Source organism: Mya arenaria, chromosome 14 (assembly GCF_026914265.1).
Source record: "Mya arenaria isolate MELC-2E11 chromosome 14, ASM2691426v1".
NCBI classification, from domain to species: Eukaryota; Metazoa; Mollusca; class Bivalvia; order Myida; family Myidae; genus Mya; species Mya arenaria.
The window spans coordinates 8,238,366-8,254,761 of NC_069135.1; the positions used below are offsets into that span (position 1 = coordinate 8,238,366).

The window sequence follows — 16,396 nt, forward strand, 5'->3', positions numbered from 1 at the left end:
AATTATTCATTGTCTGGCGGTTGATGACAATTAGCTATAGGGCTTCAGAGTCAAGAATTATCCATTGTCTGGCGGTTGATGGCAATTACAATGTAGCTATAGGGCTTCAGAGTCAAGAATTATCCATTGTCTGGTGGTTGATGACAATTACAATGTAGCTATAGGGCTTCAGAGTCAAGAAGTATCCATTGTCTGGCGGTTGATGGCAATTACAATGTAGCTATAGGGCTTCAGAGTCAAGAATTATCCATTGTCTGGCGGTTGATGGCAATTACAATGTAGCTATAGGGCTTCAGAGTCAAGAATTATCCATTGTCTGGCGGTTGATGACAATTAGCTATAGGGCTTCAGAGTCAAGAATTATTCATTGTCTGGCGGTTGATGACAATTAGCTATAGGGCTTCAGAGTCAAGAATTATTCATTGTCTGGCAGTTGATGACAATTAGCTATAGGGCTTCAGAGTCAAGAATTATCCATTGTCTGGCAGTTGATGACAATTAGCTATAGGGCTTCAGAGTCAAGAATTATCCATTGTCTGGCAGTTGATGACAATTAGCTATAGGGCTTCAGAGTCAAGAATTATTCATTGTCTGGCAGTTGATGACAATTAGCTATAGGGCTTCAGAGTCAAGAATTATCCATTGTCTGGCAGTTGATGACAATTAGCTATAGGGCTTCAGAGTCAAGAATTATCCATTGTCTGGCGGTTGATGGCAATTACAATGTAGCTATAGGGCTTCAGAGTCAAGAATTATCCATTGTCTGGCAGTTGATGACAATTAGCTATAGGGCTTCAGAGTCAAGAATTATTCATTGTCTGGCGGTTGATGACAATTAGCTATAGGGCTTCAGAGTCAAGAATTATTCATTGTCTGGCAGTTGATGACAATGTAGCTATAGGGCTTCAGAGTCAAGAATTACCCATTGTCTGGCAGTTGATGACAATTAGCTATAGGGCTTCAGAGTCAAGAATTATCCATTGTCTGGCGGTTGATGACAATTACCTATAGGGCTTCAGAGTCAAGAATTATTCATTGTCTGGCAGTTGATGACAATTAGCTATAGGGCTTCAGAGTCAAGAATTATCCATTGTCTGGCAGTTGATGACAATTAGCTATAGGGCTTCAGAGTCAAGAATTATTCATTGTCTGGCAGTTGATGACAATTACCTATAGGGCTTCAGAGTCAAGAATTATTCATTGTCTGGCGGTTGATGACAATTAGCTATAGGGCTTCAGAGTCAAGAATTATCCATTGTCTGGCAGTTGATGACAATTAGCTATAGGGCTTCAGAGTCAAGAATTATCCAAGTTTAAGTCTGATCATGGGAACATTATTTCTATTTTAAAAATGACTTTTTTAAAATTAATCATTATTATAATTGAAATAATTTGTTACTTATCAAACCTTTAAAACAGTTTTCACATCAGACATTGTTAAATCTATGCATAGTTTCATAACAAAATCAATTTTTGTGTATAAAGCAATTTAAAGCCGAATGGTATATATATATACAAATATATAGGTTACTGATTGCTTTAATCACACTTGTATGCGTGCACAAAATACATTTAGAAAATAAAAGCTCTCTTTGAAATATATGAAATTTATAAAAAAAACACACAACACAAAAGCACTTGTTTGAAGCCAACTTACATGTACCTATACATATATATGTCTATATATGTCTATATCAACCATTGCACTCAATTGCTTTTATTCAATGGTCAATTTAACATTGGTGAATACTATAATCAGTATTTCTTTAAAAGTTTACAATTCTCAATCATATGTGTATATATTTTTCAAACACACTTTAAAAATAAATTTTGTTTTTAGTCCAAATTTAAGTGTTAAATATGTTTGTTTTATACAAATCAATATGCTATTGATGCAAACATCATAAGAAATTAGACTTAAAACCTATTTAATGTTTTTTCACAACTTGATGGACTTCAAATATACATTATCATGTGCTATTATATACTTTGTTGTTTTGCAGGTTCTAGTTATATTAATTTTGTTTGTTGATTTGTTTGCTTCGAAGGCTTTTGTTAGTCAAATTTCTAGTTATGTATAAGCTTCAAGCACTTGTTTAGTATTTCATATTTTATTTGCAGTTGTATTATTGTCAAATGTGATTGTAATTGTAAAGTTCATATATAAGTAATGTATGTGACTGAAATAAATTATTACTGGAAAGTATTTCATTCAATGCACAGAAAACAATATTGTTATTTTTTATTTATCTTTTTAATTATATAAAAGGTTTTTTCTCCTTGCCTTATAATTTCTAAATCATAAATTAACCCTCAACCTCTGAATAGCAAACGAGAGAAATGCCAACATTGAACGAGAATTCAAGTGTACAGTAGGTGAACTGCAGCAGCCTGCGGCATCATGTCCCTATAGTTTCTAAAGGATTGTCGTCACGCTCATTATTCTCTTTTTGCTCATTATAATTTACTTTAATGCTTTCATGGAAATCATGCATATATACTTATCTACTACTGTCTCCATACACTTATATGTAACATTAGAGCCAAAGAAAACACACAAGCCATATATTTGAAAAGGCTTTACAGTACCTTTATCTTATTTTAAGGAGATTGTAATATCTACCCCATTCTATTTCAAAGGAGGGTGTCAACCCTACCTCATTCTCTTTCAAAGGAGGGTGTCAACCCTACCTCATTCTCTTTCAAAGGAGGGTGTTAAGGCTGTTAACATTACCTCAATCTTATTATAAGGAGGGTGTAAACCCTCTCTCATTCTCCTTCAAAGGAGGGTGTCAACCCTACCTCATTCTCTTTCAAAGGAGGGTGTTAACCTACCTCATTCTCTTTCAAAGGAGGGTGTTAACCTTACCTCAATCTTATTCTAAGGAGGGAGTAAACCCTCCCTCAATCTTATAAATGAGGGTATAAACCCTTCATCAACATTGTACTTAAGAGGGTGTAGACTCAACACTCTTGCATACCAATTTCTCCTTTTTGTGGAATAAACATGTGCATTTATATAAAGGATATTACATGAGTGCTCATTCAATATGGTATTTATCAAACAAGTTAAATGAATTTCATCTTGAATTACCAAAAATGTAATATTCGATAACATCCCTATATGTCAACTATGCGAATGCAAATTTCAACGCTATTCATTCATCCTGTCTTGTTGAAAGTTGTTACAGTAGTTATTCATCAAATAATTATTATGAAGTAATTTCATTTACCTGCAATCATATAGTGATTGCAAAATCATAGTTTATTAGTTATTAACATTAACATTTTTGTTACATGAATTTAACTCCTGCTATTGATTATTTTGCCCCTATATTGTATGTTTGAGTGTGCTTGGTCAATTTGACATTGTTTTGCTTTTCACTTTTCATTTGTGTCAATAATAAACTTATACAGCAAATCACACAAAGTCATTACACAAATGGGAACATCAACAAGGACTGCAGTTTTTAATTTCAATCCACCAGTTAGGTCAACAGGTAATTATCGGGTATCACCATTTGCAAAAATCATGCAACATATAAATGACCAAGAAAACTTAAGTGTTTCAAGTTTATCAACAGAAGTCAATACATAATAATACATAATAATACATTGAAATATGACAAACAAGGTGAACATAATCATTATCACTTCAGATGTACCTCATATAGATACTCAAGTATAAACCCAAACAACAGCCGCCCCACACAAGACAGCATTTAAGATAGGTGAATATCATCATGTTCACTTAGATATTCCATGTCTACACCACACAGTGGAAACACATTACACATTTGTCTCTTTCCATCCTCCCAGACCATCACAGGCCCCACATCCATACCAGGCCCAGTTTTTGGTCCACTGCAGGGCAGGTCAAACCAGTGGCCAAACGGCCCGATGACCACACATTCCTCGTCCATGTCATGGTCATTTGGCTGACCAGACCGAGTGTCCCATAGTGAAAAGTTACTCTTTTCCTCAAAGCCTTCCCAAAAAATATCACTACCCTCAGGGTTCTGTGCATTGACCCAGTGGGGCTCCCCTGTACAAGATATTATGTTTCTCACAAATTCATTCCATTCTTCTGTCGGTAGCACTGCAAGGTCTGCGTTCTGGTTAAAATTTTGGCAACGGATCCTTGCAACATCTTGTGAATCAAACACACCTATTTGTGGATAGTAAAGGGAGCCTTTGAGAGAAAATAAACAATATCCATTTTCAAAAGGAGGTAGTTTAGAGCATTTATACTTTATATTTGATGTTTTTGATGGCTTTTTCTCCCCAATCACTGTTGTCCTACTCATAAGACGAAGTCCGGAGATTTCTCTTGGTGTCTGAGACCCAGGCCCGGCTATGTGAGCTATAGATGGGTTATACAGCACCATAAGATCTCCAGGCTGATACTGGTGGGCATATATCTTGTTTGAACTCAACACTTTCACCTCAAGCAAGTCCATTACAGCCTTGGTCTCTTCTGTGGACATATGTCTGGTTGTGCTATCTTCCATTTCCTCCAAATACTGTCCAGACAGCTTTCCCAATGCAAGCATAATAGTGTCATCGTTTCTGTTAGGGTCCTTGTACAATAGAGGATGTACTATACTAGAATTGTGGCCACTTACAAAATGTATTTTCTCAAGAAACTTTCTTTCTTCATTATTAAGCATTTCCACTATTTCTCTCAAAGGAATTACCAATGTTGGCCCATTCTTGTTATTGCTGATGCAGTAAATAATGGTGAATAAATGTGGGGCCTCCGCAACATTTCCATCGACATGCCAACCCTCGACTCCTACAGATGTGAGGCCCTCTGCACGGTCATTTGAAAAATAACCCAGTCTTGGGTCCGGTATATTTTCATGTTTTTTTCGATTTATGGAAGATGTCTCTCGAAATGGTGTCCCTAGTTGCTCCGTGAACTTTACCTGGTCTTGCCATGCTAGACTTTGACCCCTTATGAGCAGAAACCGGTACATGAATGCCTCCTGTTTCAGTTTTGAAGCACAGTCTTCATCAATATCCTTAACATTTATCCCTCCCACGTCACCTCCAAATGTTTCTGTAACTGGTTTAATGTCATAGTCACAAACTGCAGCTGAACCACCACTCATCACCAGTGTGAACACAAGAACAAACAAACAAAAAGTTGTCTTCATATTTTCAATTTAAACATTTCATCATATAAAGTTAGTGTTTTATCAGCTCTATTTAATGTCAAGTCACCTGGCCTAATTTGGGCATGTACAATCTTCATGAGTTTAAATTATGGGTCATTTAAACTCTAAGTGAAAATGTTGAACACTTAATGAAAATGTTGGTGGTAATTTAAGCATTTTATTTAGAACTTAAATGATAGAAACCAGTTTTATTAAAATAAAACTAATTATTCTATCTATGCAAACATGACATGGAATTAGAATAAAAACCTATTTTTTCACAACTTCATGGATACCCAATATACATTATTGTGTGCTATTATATATAATGTTGTTTAGCAGGTTCTAGTCACATTATTTTTGTTTGTTGATTTGATTGCTTTGAAGGCTTACTTGTCAGTCAAATTTCTTGTTTTATGTTAGCTTCAAGCAGTTGTTTAGTATTTCATATTTTATTTGCAGTTGTATTATTGTCAAATGTGATTGTACTTTGTATAGTCCATATACAAGTCATGATATATGTGACTGAAATAAATTATTACTGGATAGTATTTCATTCTCTTTGCACAGCAAACATCACTGTCCATAAATGCTATTGCCTACAAATGACACTGTCCAAAAAATGCTATTGCCCAGAAATGATACTGTCCATAAATGCTATTGCCCACAAATGATACTTACTGTCCATAAATGCTATTGCCCAGCAATGATACTGTCAATTAATGCTATTGCCCAGCAAACATTGCTGTCCACAAATACTATTCCCCACATACACTATCGTCCAGTTGTTTATGGATATATAAACTATTGCCCAATACACTATCGTCCAGTTGTTTATGGATATATATACTATTGCCCACATACACTATCGTCCAGTTGTTTATGGATATATATATACTATTGCCCACATACACTATCGTCCAGTTGTTTATGGATATATTTTTATTAAGAGTCAAACAGTATAGTTGTTTCTTTTTACTTCTGTCCTTAGTAAATTCTGAGTACTTTGTCCTCTGTCCCATTATAAACAAGAGCAGAGCAAATAGAGCCCCATAGCTACCATTCATCTGTTTTCTCAGTTGGCCAAGGGAAATAAGTCAGGGATGTGATTGACCTTGCTGAGGAAGGGCTTATACCATTTGAATGATGGCTACTGGGGGCACTTTAGACCCATAATATTTATTTGGTCCCTAGCCGCGGAAATCATGAGTCAGCATACCATTCACATCCTTGTAAGTATAATTTTAGCCAGAGTTATGGGCCTTGCTACACATATACAAATTGTCATACGCAACATGCATACTAAGTTTGACTGCATACATTAAAAAGCCAATTATTGAAGTGTAACTGAGTATCTCCAATGATGACAATGAAAGTCCAGCCAGCATTATCATATTTTCTCCCGTTTTTCCATAAACAAACACATTAGCTGAAAATGTATACCAGGCCAATATAAACTTATACCAAATAAGGAAAAGCAACTTTACAAATAGTTGATACATTTGATTTCACAATGTGAATGTAAAAATCAGTAAATTCAAATTATTCAATATTTGTCTGCAGGTTAATGAGGGTTCAACACTTGTCACTGTAATGCTTACAGCAGTACAATAACATTCCTTTTGCAAATAAGTAAGTTGCCTTAGAATTTTGATATATAAGCTGGAAAAGCAGCAGGAATATTTGGAGAATTGCTGTGATCCAGGACTCCCTCCACTGAACTGGTCAACTAACTGATAATAGCAATACAGGAGACAGACATAAGCATATCATTTACAGCAGGAACCATCCCTCAGCTGGCCAATGACTTAAATATTGGTGACAATTATTCATGAGCAGTGGAATATCGGTGAAAATAAATGATCAATGGATGACAACAGCAAATCACTTCCCTATTAATCTGATACAAGGGAAAACAATTGTCATCACTAAAATTGGCCGCAAGCAGCAAAACAGGAAGTGATGTTTAAGTAGCCTAATTCTCCAAAGTCCAATTCAAAATACTTTTTACTAAAAACATAAAGCATCCTTCTACTAAGCAATTACAAAAATAATATTACATAACATGTAAATAAGACAACATGGGACAAAGAACAAGATGTATAATATGTAGTTAAAACTTTTCTTCCATTATTGCTTGAAGTACAGCAGTGATGTCATTTGTTGGTTTAACTGTCACAGAATTTTATTAGTTAGCAGCTGACCAAGATCAATGAATCTCTGAAAAAGTGAAATATATTCGGGAGCAATACCATAAAAAAAAAATCCAGACCAGAAAAGGCTTTCGTAAAACTGTCAACTAACAATGACATGGGATGCCTCATTACTATCTGTTGGATGTTCTATCACAGGTTCATAACTGTACTTTATAGATACAGGCTCAACCAATCATGTAAATACATAAAATCAAACCTTTATAATGGTGTTATATTTTGGGATATGCTACAATACATAATGTGATTTCATTGTTTGGAAATGTCGGTTGTAATCTAAAAGAACGACAGGTTCAGCATTTATAAATAATTATGATAATAATTGAAGAAATGTAGGGTTGTTTTTCATTTCATGAACAAGACAGTTCTTTGTTTGCAGTATAAGAGCAGATGTATCTTCCGATAATTAATCATAATTCCTGTTTTATTGTGATAAAAAGAAATAATACCACATACGGTCGATCAGAATGTTTTGAGAACTGCAACTTTTTCATGCTGTTCAACACGAAGCGTTTATCTTGTTATGGTTGCGAATTCCACTTTATAAATAACATAATAACTGGTTAACTAGACTATACGTTTCTTCCATGGCCGAGAGTGTAAGATAGGTTCATCCCAACCAGAGAGTAGGGTGTTTTGCGCGAGGGTTTGGACAAACCTATCTTACACGAGCGGCTATGGTAGATGCTATTTCTCCCACCTCAGTTAAACAAAATTAAGTAAAAATGTATTTTTGCTGGAACTCTTTTGTGCATAGTCAAAATAAATGCGTATGGACATGCGATAATTCGTGGTTGTCATGGATATGCGCGCAGTGATTCAGATTATGTAAATAGTCAAATCGGTCTTTAAATAGTTCTGAGGAGAGTGAAGCATTATTTCTTGAGAGGTGTGTGAAAACTTTTTTATGGTTCCAAACAAAGGACAAAACAAAAAGGCGAATTCAATTTTTAACTAAAAAAAAATATTAAGTAAATAAAGCATTTATAAACTACGAAAATGTAGAAGAAGAAAAAAAGACTGTACTAGAGGGTGTTGCTTAAATGTAATTTTTCTTTTAATACATGCCATTTTTGCTCTAGGACTGTTAATTTGTCATTCATGACAATTGAAGGTAACTTTTAAGTTAGATAAGCGAAGAATAATGGGCATCAGACTATTTATGGGAATTCTTATTGTTTCAATATCAAGAACAAATGTTAAAACCAAAAATAAATTACTGCATAACTCATTTGATGGTACTCCCTCATGTTTAATGCAATTTTACAATAGAACAGAAAAGATCTGGATGAAATATGTAAACGCTTTAACAGTTGAGGCATTCAAAATATTATTTTAATCATTTTATAGGCTTTAAGAAGTATTCAAATAGTTATTGCTAGGCAGCTCCAATGGTCAACATCTCCAAAGAAAACAATTTGGGACATTGGCCTAGATATCAAATCATTATCTGACCAGACCTTCAGAACAAAGGAAAAGAAAATGCCAATATACTCCCTCTGCAGGGCTCTTACCAAGACATAACTACTAATTAATTAAATATATCAAATAAGTGCACCATAGGGAAGCCTTCAGGAATGCTAATTGTTCAATCAGGCAAATAAGCAGGTCAGAAGGTGACACATGTCATATCTAATTGCTGGAGCATTGGACCTCCCATAGAATGATCGTTGACTTCTTAAAGAACATTGTCTGCTGCAGCATGGGACCTCCCATACAATGCAACTGTCTTCTTAAAGAGCACTGTCTGCTGCAGCATGGGACCTCCCATACAATGTAACTGTCTTCTTAAAGAACAATGTCTGCTGCAGCATGGGACCTCCCATACAATGCAACTGTCTTCTTAAAGAACACTGTCTGCTGCAACATGGGACCTCCCATAGAATGATAGCTGACTTCTTAAAGAACACTGTCTGCTGCAGCATAGGAGGGACCTCCCATACAATGACACTGTCTTCTTAAAGAGCACTGTCTGGTGCAACATAAGACCTCCCATACAATGCTACTGTCTCCTTAAAGAACACTGTCTGCTGCCGCATGAGACCTCCCAAACAATGCAACTGTCTTCTTAAAGAACACTGTCTGCTGCAGCATGGGACCTCCCATACAATGCAACTGTCTTCTTAAAGAGCACTGACTGCTGCGGCATGGGACCTCCCATACAATGCAACTGTCTTCTTAAAGAACACTGTCTGCTGCAGCATGGGACCTCCCATACAATGCAACTGTCTTCTTAAAGAGCACTGACTGCTGCGGCATGGGACCTCCCATACAATGCAACTGTCTTCTTAAAGAACACTGTCTGCTGCAGCATGGGACCTCCCATACAATGCAACTGTCTTCTTTAAGAACACTGTCTGCTGCAACATGGGACCTCCCATAGAATGATAGCTGACTTCTTAAAGAACACTGTCTGCTGCAGCATGGGACCTCCCATACAATGACACTGTCTTCTTAAAGAGCACTGTCTGGTGCAACACAAGACCTCCCATACAATGCAACTGTCTTCTTTAAGAGCACTGACTGCTGCAGCATGGGACCTCCCAAACTATGAATTGATCGACACTGCCTGCTGTTGCCAATATTGAGGCCTCTGACAGAATAATTCCAAACTATTAAAGGTCAATGTCCAATGTAGCCAATATTAGGGCCTCTCATGAAATGATACCAAACTATGAAAGGGCAATGTCTACTGTAGCCAATATTAGGGCCTCACACAGAATGATACCAAACTATTAAAGGTCAATATCTGCTGTAGCCAATATTAGGGCCTCACACAGAATGATACCAAACTATGAAAGGGCAATGTCTACTGTAGCCAATATTAGGGCCTCACACAGAATGATACCAAACTATTAAAGGTCAATATCTACTGTAGCCAATATTAGGGCCTCACACAGAATGATACCAAACTATGAAAGGGCAATGTCTACTGTAGCCAATATTATGGCCTCACACAGAATGATACCAAACTATGAAAGGACAATGTCTACTGTAGCCAATATTAGGGCCTCACACAGAATGATACCAAACTATTAAAGGTCAATATCTGCTGTAGCCAATATTAGGGCCTCACACAGAATGATACCAAACTATGAAAGGGCAATGTCTACTGTAGCCAATATTAGGGCCTCACACAGAATGATACCAAACTATTAAAGGTCAATATCTGCTGTAGCCAATATTAGGGCCTCACACAGAATGATACCAAACTATGAAAGGGCAATGTCTACTGTAGCCAATATTAGGGCCTCACACAGAATGATACCAAACTATTAAAGGTCAATATCTACTGTAGCCAATATTAGGGCCTCACACAGAATGATACCAAACTATGAAAGGGCAATGTCTACTGTAGCCAATATTAGGGCCTCACACAGAATGATACCAAACTATTAAAGGTCAATATCTGCTGTAGCAAATATTAGGGCCTCACACAGAATGATACCAAACTATGAAAGGGCAATATCTACTGTAGCCAATATTAGGGCCTCACACAGAATGATACCAAACTATGAAAGGGCAATGTCTGCTGTAGCCAATATTAGGGCCTCACACAAAATGATACCAAACTATGAAAGGGCAATGTCTGCTGTAGCCAATATTATGGCCTCACACAGAATGATACCAAACTATGAAAGGACAATGTCTACTGTAGCCAATATTAGGGCCTCACACAAAATGATACCAAACTATGAAAGGACAATGTCTACTGTAGCCAATATTAGGGCCTCACACAGAATGATACCAAACTATGAAAGGGCAATGTCTACTGTAGCCAATATTATGGCCTCACACAGAATGATACCAAACTATGAAAGGACAATGTCTACTGTAGCCAATATTATGGCCTCACACAGAATGATACCAAACTATGAAAGGGCAATGTCTACTGTAGCCAATATTATGGCCTCACACAGAATGATACCAAACTATGAAAGGGCAATGTCTACTGTAGCCAATATTATGGCCTCACACAGAATGATACCAAACTATGAAAGGACAATGTCTGCTGTAGCCAATATTATGGCCTCACACAGAATGATACCAAACTATGAAAGGACAATGTCTACTGTAGCCAATATTATGGCCTCACACAGAATGATACCAAACTATGAAAGGACAATGTCTACTGTAGCCAATATTATGGCCTCTCACAGAATGATACCAAACTATGAAAGGGCAATGTCTACTGTAGCCAATATTATGGCCTCACACAGAATGATACCAAACTATTAAAGGTCAATATCTGCAGTAGCCAATATTATGGCCTCACACAGAATGATACCAAACTATGAAAGGGCAATGTCTACTGTAGCCAATATTATGGCCTCACACAGAATGATACCAAACTATGAAAGGGCAATGTCTACTGTAGTCAATATTATGGCCTCTCACAGAATGATACCAAACTATGAAAGGGCAATGTCTACTGTAGCCAATATTAGGGCCTCACACAGAATGATACCAAACTATGAAAGGGCAATGTCTGCTGTAGCCAATATTAGGGCCTCTCACAAAATGATACCAAACTATGAAAGGGCAATGTCTACTGTAGCCAATATTAGGGCCTCACACAGAATGATACCAAACTATGAAAGGGCAATGTCTACTGTAGTCAATATTATGGCCTCACACAGAATGATACCAAACTATGAAAGGGCAATGTCTACTGTAGCCAATATTATGGCCTCACACAGAATGATACCAAACTATGAAAGGGCAATGTCTACTGTAGCCAATATTATGGCCTCACACAGAATGATACCAAACTATTAAAGGTCAATGTCTGCTGTAGCCAATATTAGGGCCTCACACAGAATGATACCAAACTATGAAAGGGCAATGTCTGCTGTAGCCAATATTAGGGCCTCTCACAGAATGATACCAAACTATGAAAGGGCAATGTCTGCTGTAGCCAATATTATGGCCTCTCACAGAATGATACCAAACTATGAAAGGACAATGTCTGCTGTAGTCAATATTATGGCCTCACACAGAATGATACCAAACTATGAAAGGGCAATGTCTGCTGTAGCCAATATTATGGCCTCACACAGAATGATACCAAACTATGAAAGGGCAATGTCTGCTGTAGCCAATATTAGGGCCTCTCACAAAATGATACCAAACTATGAAAGGGCAATGTCTGCTGTAGCCAATATTAGGGCCTCACACAAAATGATACCAAACTATGAAAGGGCAATGTCTACTGTAGCCAATATTATGGCCTCTCACAGAATGATACCAAACTATGAAAGGACAATGTCTACTGTAGTCAATATTATGGCCTCACACAGAATGATACCAAACTATGAAAGGGCAATGTCTACTGTAGCCAATATTATGGCCTCACACAGAATGATACCAAACTATGAAAGGGCAATGTCTACTGTAGCCAATATTATGGCCTCACACAGAATGATACCAAACTATTAAAGGTCAATGTCTACTGTAGCCAATATTATGGCCTCACACAGAATGATACCAAACTATGAAAGGGCAATGTCTACTGTAGCCAATATTAGGGCCTCACACAGAATGATACCAAACTATGAAAGGGCAATGTCTGCTGTAGCCAATATTAGGGCCTCTCACAAAATGATACCAAACTATGAAAGGGCAATGTCTACTGTAGCCAATATTAGGGCCTCACACAGAATGATACCAAACTATGAAAGGGCAATGTCTACTGTAGTCAATATTATGGCCTCACACAGAATGATACCAAACTATGAAAGGGCAATGTCTACTGTAGCCAATATTATGGCCTCACACAGAATGATACCAAACTATGAAAGGGCAATGTCTACTGTAGCCAATATTATGGCCTCACACAGAATGATACCAAACTATTAAAGGTCAATATCTGCTGTAGCCAATATTAGGGCCTCACACAGAATGATACCAAACTATGAAAGGGCAATGTCTGCTGTAGCCAATATTATGGCCTCTCACAGAATGATACCAAACTATGAAAGGGCAATGTCTGCTGTAGTCAATATTATGGCCTCACACAGAATGATACCAAACTATGAAAGGGCAATGTCCAATGTAACCAATATTAGGGCCTCACACAGAATGATACCAAACTATGAAAGGGCAATGTCTGCTGTAGCCAATATTATGGCCTCTCACAGAATGATACCAAACTATGAAAGGACAATGTCTGCTGTAGTCAATATTATGGCCTCACACAGAATGATACCAAACTATGAAAGGGCAATGTCTACTGTAGCCAATATTATGGCCTCTCACAGAATGATACCAAACTATGAAAGGACAATGTCTACTGTAGTCAATATTATGGCCTCACACAGAATGATACCAAACTATGAAAGGGCAATGTCTACTGTAGCCAATATTATGGCCTCACACAGAATGATACCAAACTATGAAAGGGCAATGTCTACTGTAGCCAATATTATGGCCTCACACAGAATGATACCAAACTATTAAAGGTCAATGTCTACTGTAGCCAATATTAGGGCCTCACACAGAATGATACCAAACTATGAAAGGGCAATGTCTACTGTAGCCAATATTATGGCCTCACACAGAATGATACCAAACTATTAAAGGGCAATGTCTACTGTAGCCAATATTATGGCCTCACACAGAATGATACCAAACTATGAAAGGGCAATGTCTGCTGTAGCCAATATTAGGGCCTCTCACAAAATGATACCAAACTATGAAAGGGCAATGTCTGCTGTAGTCAATATTATGGCCTCACACAGAATGATACCAAACTATGAAAGGACAATGTCTACTGTAGCCAATATTATGGCCTCACACAGAATGATACCAAACTATGAAAGGACAATGTCTACTGTAGTCAATATTATGGCCTCACACAGAATGATACCAAACTATGAAAGGGCAATGTCTACTGTAGCCAATATTATGGCCTCACACAGAATGATACCAAACTATGAAAGGGCAATGTCTACTGTAGCCAATATTATGGCCTCACACAGAATGATACCAAACTATTAAAGGTCAATGTCCAATGTAGCCAATATTATGGCCTCACACAGAATGATACCAAACTATGAAAGGTCAATGTCCAATGTAGCCAATATTATGGCCTCACACAGAATGATACCAAACTATGAAAGGACAATGTCTACTGTAGCCAATATTAGGGCCTCTCACAAAATGATACCAAACGATGAAAGGACAATGTCTGCTGTAGCCAATATTAGGGCCTCACGGAAAATGATACCAAACTATGAAAGGAAAATGTCTACTGTAGCCAATATTATGGCCTCACACAGAATGATACCAAACTATTAAAGGTCAATGTCCAATGTAGCCAATATTATGGCCTCACACAGAATGATACCAAACTATGAAAGGTCAATGTCCAATGTAGCCAATATTATGGCCTCACACAGAATGATACCAAACGATGAAAGGACAATGTCTGCTGTAGCCAATATTAGGGCCTCACGGAAAATGATACCAAACTATGAAAGGAAAATGTCTACTGTAGCCAATATTATGGCCTCACACAGAATGATACCAAACTATTAAAGGGCAATGTCTACTGTAGCCAATATTATGGCCTCACACAGAATGATACCAAACTATGAAAGGACAATGTCTACTGTAGCCAATATTATGGCCTCACACAGAATGATACCAAACTATGAAAGGGCAATGTCTACTGTAGCCAATATTATGGCCTCACACAGAATGATACCAAACTATTAAAGGGCAATGTCTGATGTAGCCAATATTATGGCCTCACACAGAATGATACCAAACTATGAAAGGACAATGTCTACTGTAGCCAATATTATGGCCTCACACAGAATGATACCAAACTATGAAAGGGCAATGTCTACTGTAGCCAATATTATGGCCTCACACAGAATGATACCAAACTATGAAAGGGCAATGTCTACTGTAGCCAATATTAGGGCCTCACACAGAATGATACCAAACTATGAAAGGGCAATGTCTACTGTAGCCAATATTATGGCCTCTCACAGAATGATACCAAACTATGAAAGGGCAATGTCTACTGTAGCCAATATTATGGCCTCTCACAAAATGATTCCAAACTATGAAAGGGCAATGTCTGCTGTAGTCAATATTATGGCCTCACACAGAATGATACCAAACTATGAAAGGGCAATGTCTACTGTAGCCAATATTATGGCCTCTCACAGAATGATACCAAACTATGAAAGGGCAATGTCTACTGTAGCCAATATTATGGCCTCACACAGAATGATACCAAACTATGAAAGGGCAATGTCTACTGTAGCCAATATTATGGCCTCACACAGAATGATACCAAACTATGAAAGGGCAATGTCTACTGTAGCCAATATTAGGGCCTCACACAGAATGATACCAAACTATGAAAGGGCAATGTCTACTGTAGCCAATATTATGGCCTCACACAGAATGATACCAAACTATTAAAGGTCAATATCTGCTGTAGCCAATATTATGGCCTCACACAGAATGATACCAAACTATGAAAGGGCAATGTCTACTGTAGCCAATATTATGGCCTCACACAGAATGATACCAAACTATTAAAGGTCAATATCTGCTGTAGCCAATATTATGGCCTCACACAGAATGATACCAAACTATGAAAGGGCAATGTCTGCTGTAGCCAATATTATGGCCTCACACAGAATGATACCAAACTATGAAAGGGCAATGTCTACTGTAGCCAATATTATGGCCTCACACAGAATGATACCAAACTATGAAAGGGCAATGTCTACTGTAGCCAATATTATGGCCTCACACAGAATGATACCAAACTATTAAAGGACAATGTCTGCAGTAGCTAATATTAGGGCCTCTCACAGAATGATACCAAACTATTAAAGGACAATGTCTGCAGTAGCTAATATTAGGGCCTCACACAGAATGATACCAAAGTATTAAAGGATAATGTCTGCTGTAGCCAATATTTGGGCCTCTCACAAAATCATACCAAACTATGAAAGGACAATGTCTGCAGTAGCTAATATTAGGGCCTCTCACAGAATG

The 16,396-nt window shown here is 37.4% G+C and overlaps 3 protein-coding genes across 6 annotated transcripts in view; 1 reads left to right on the forward strand and 2 right to left on the reverse strand.

Annotated features, from left to right (window-relative positions):
* The window catches only part of LOC128218075 (stabilin-2-like), a 145,837-nt gene that overhangs the window by 77,223 nt on the left and 52,218 nt on the right, over positions 1–16,396 (reverse strand). The window lies entirely within an intron of this gene.
* Positions 1–16,396, forward strand: part of LOC128218077 (FMRFamide receptor-like) — a 44,819-nt gene that overhangs the window by 23,435 nt on the left and 4,988 nt on the right. The gene's annotated exons all lie outside the window — the stretch shown is intronic.
* On the reverse strand, positions 3,591–5,198 carry LOC128218076 (uncharacterized). Its single transcript, XM_052925608.1, has one exon. The coding sequence runs from the start codon at positions 5,157–5,159 to the stop codon at positions 3,723–3,725; it is 1,437 nt and encodes a 478-aa protein (XP_052781568.1). The 5' UTR covers positions 5,160–5,198; the 3' UTR covers positions 3,591–3,722.

Excerpts from the sequence above, each read along its gene's own strand:
- LOC128218076 (XM_052925608.1), bottom strand. The coding sequence starts at position 5,159 with ATGAAGACAACTTTTTGTTTGTTTGTTCTTGTGTTCACACTGGTGATG.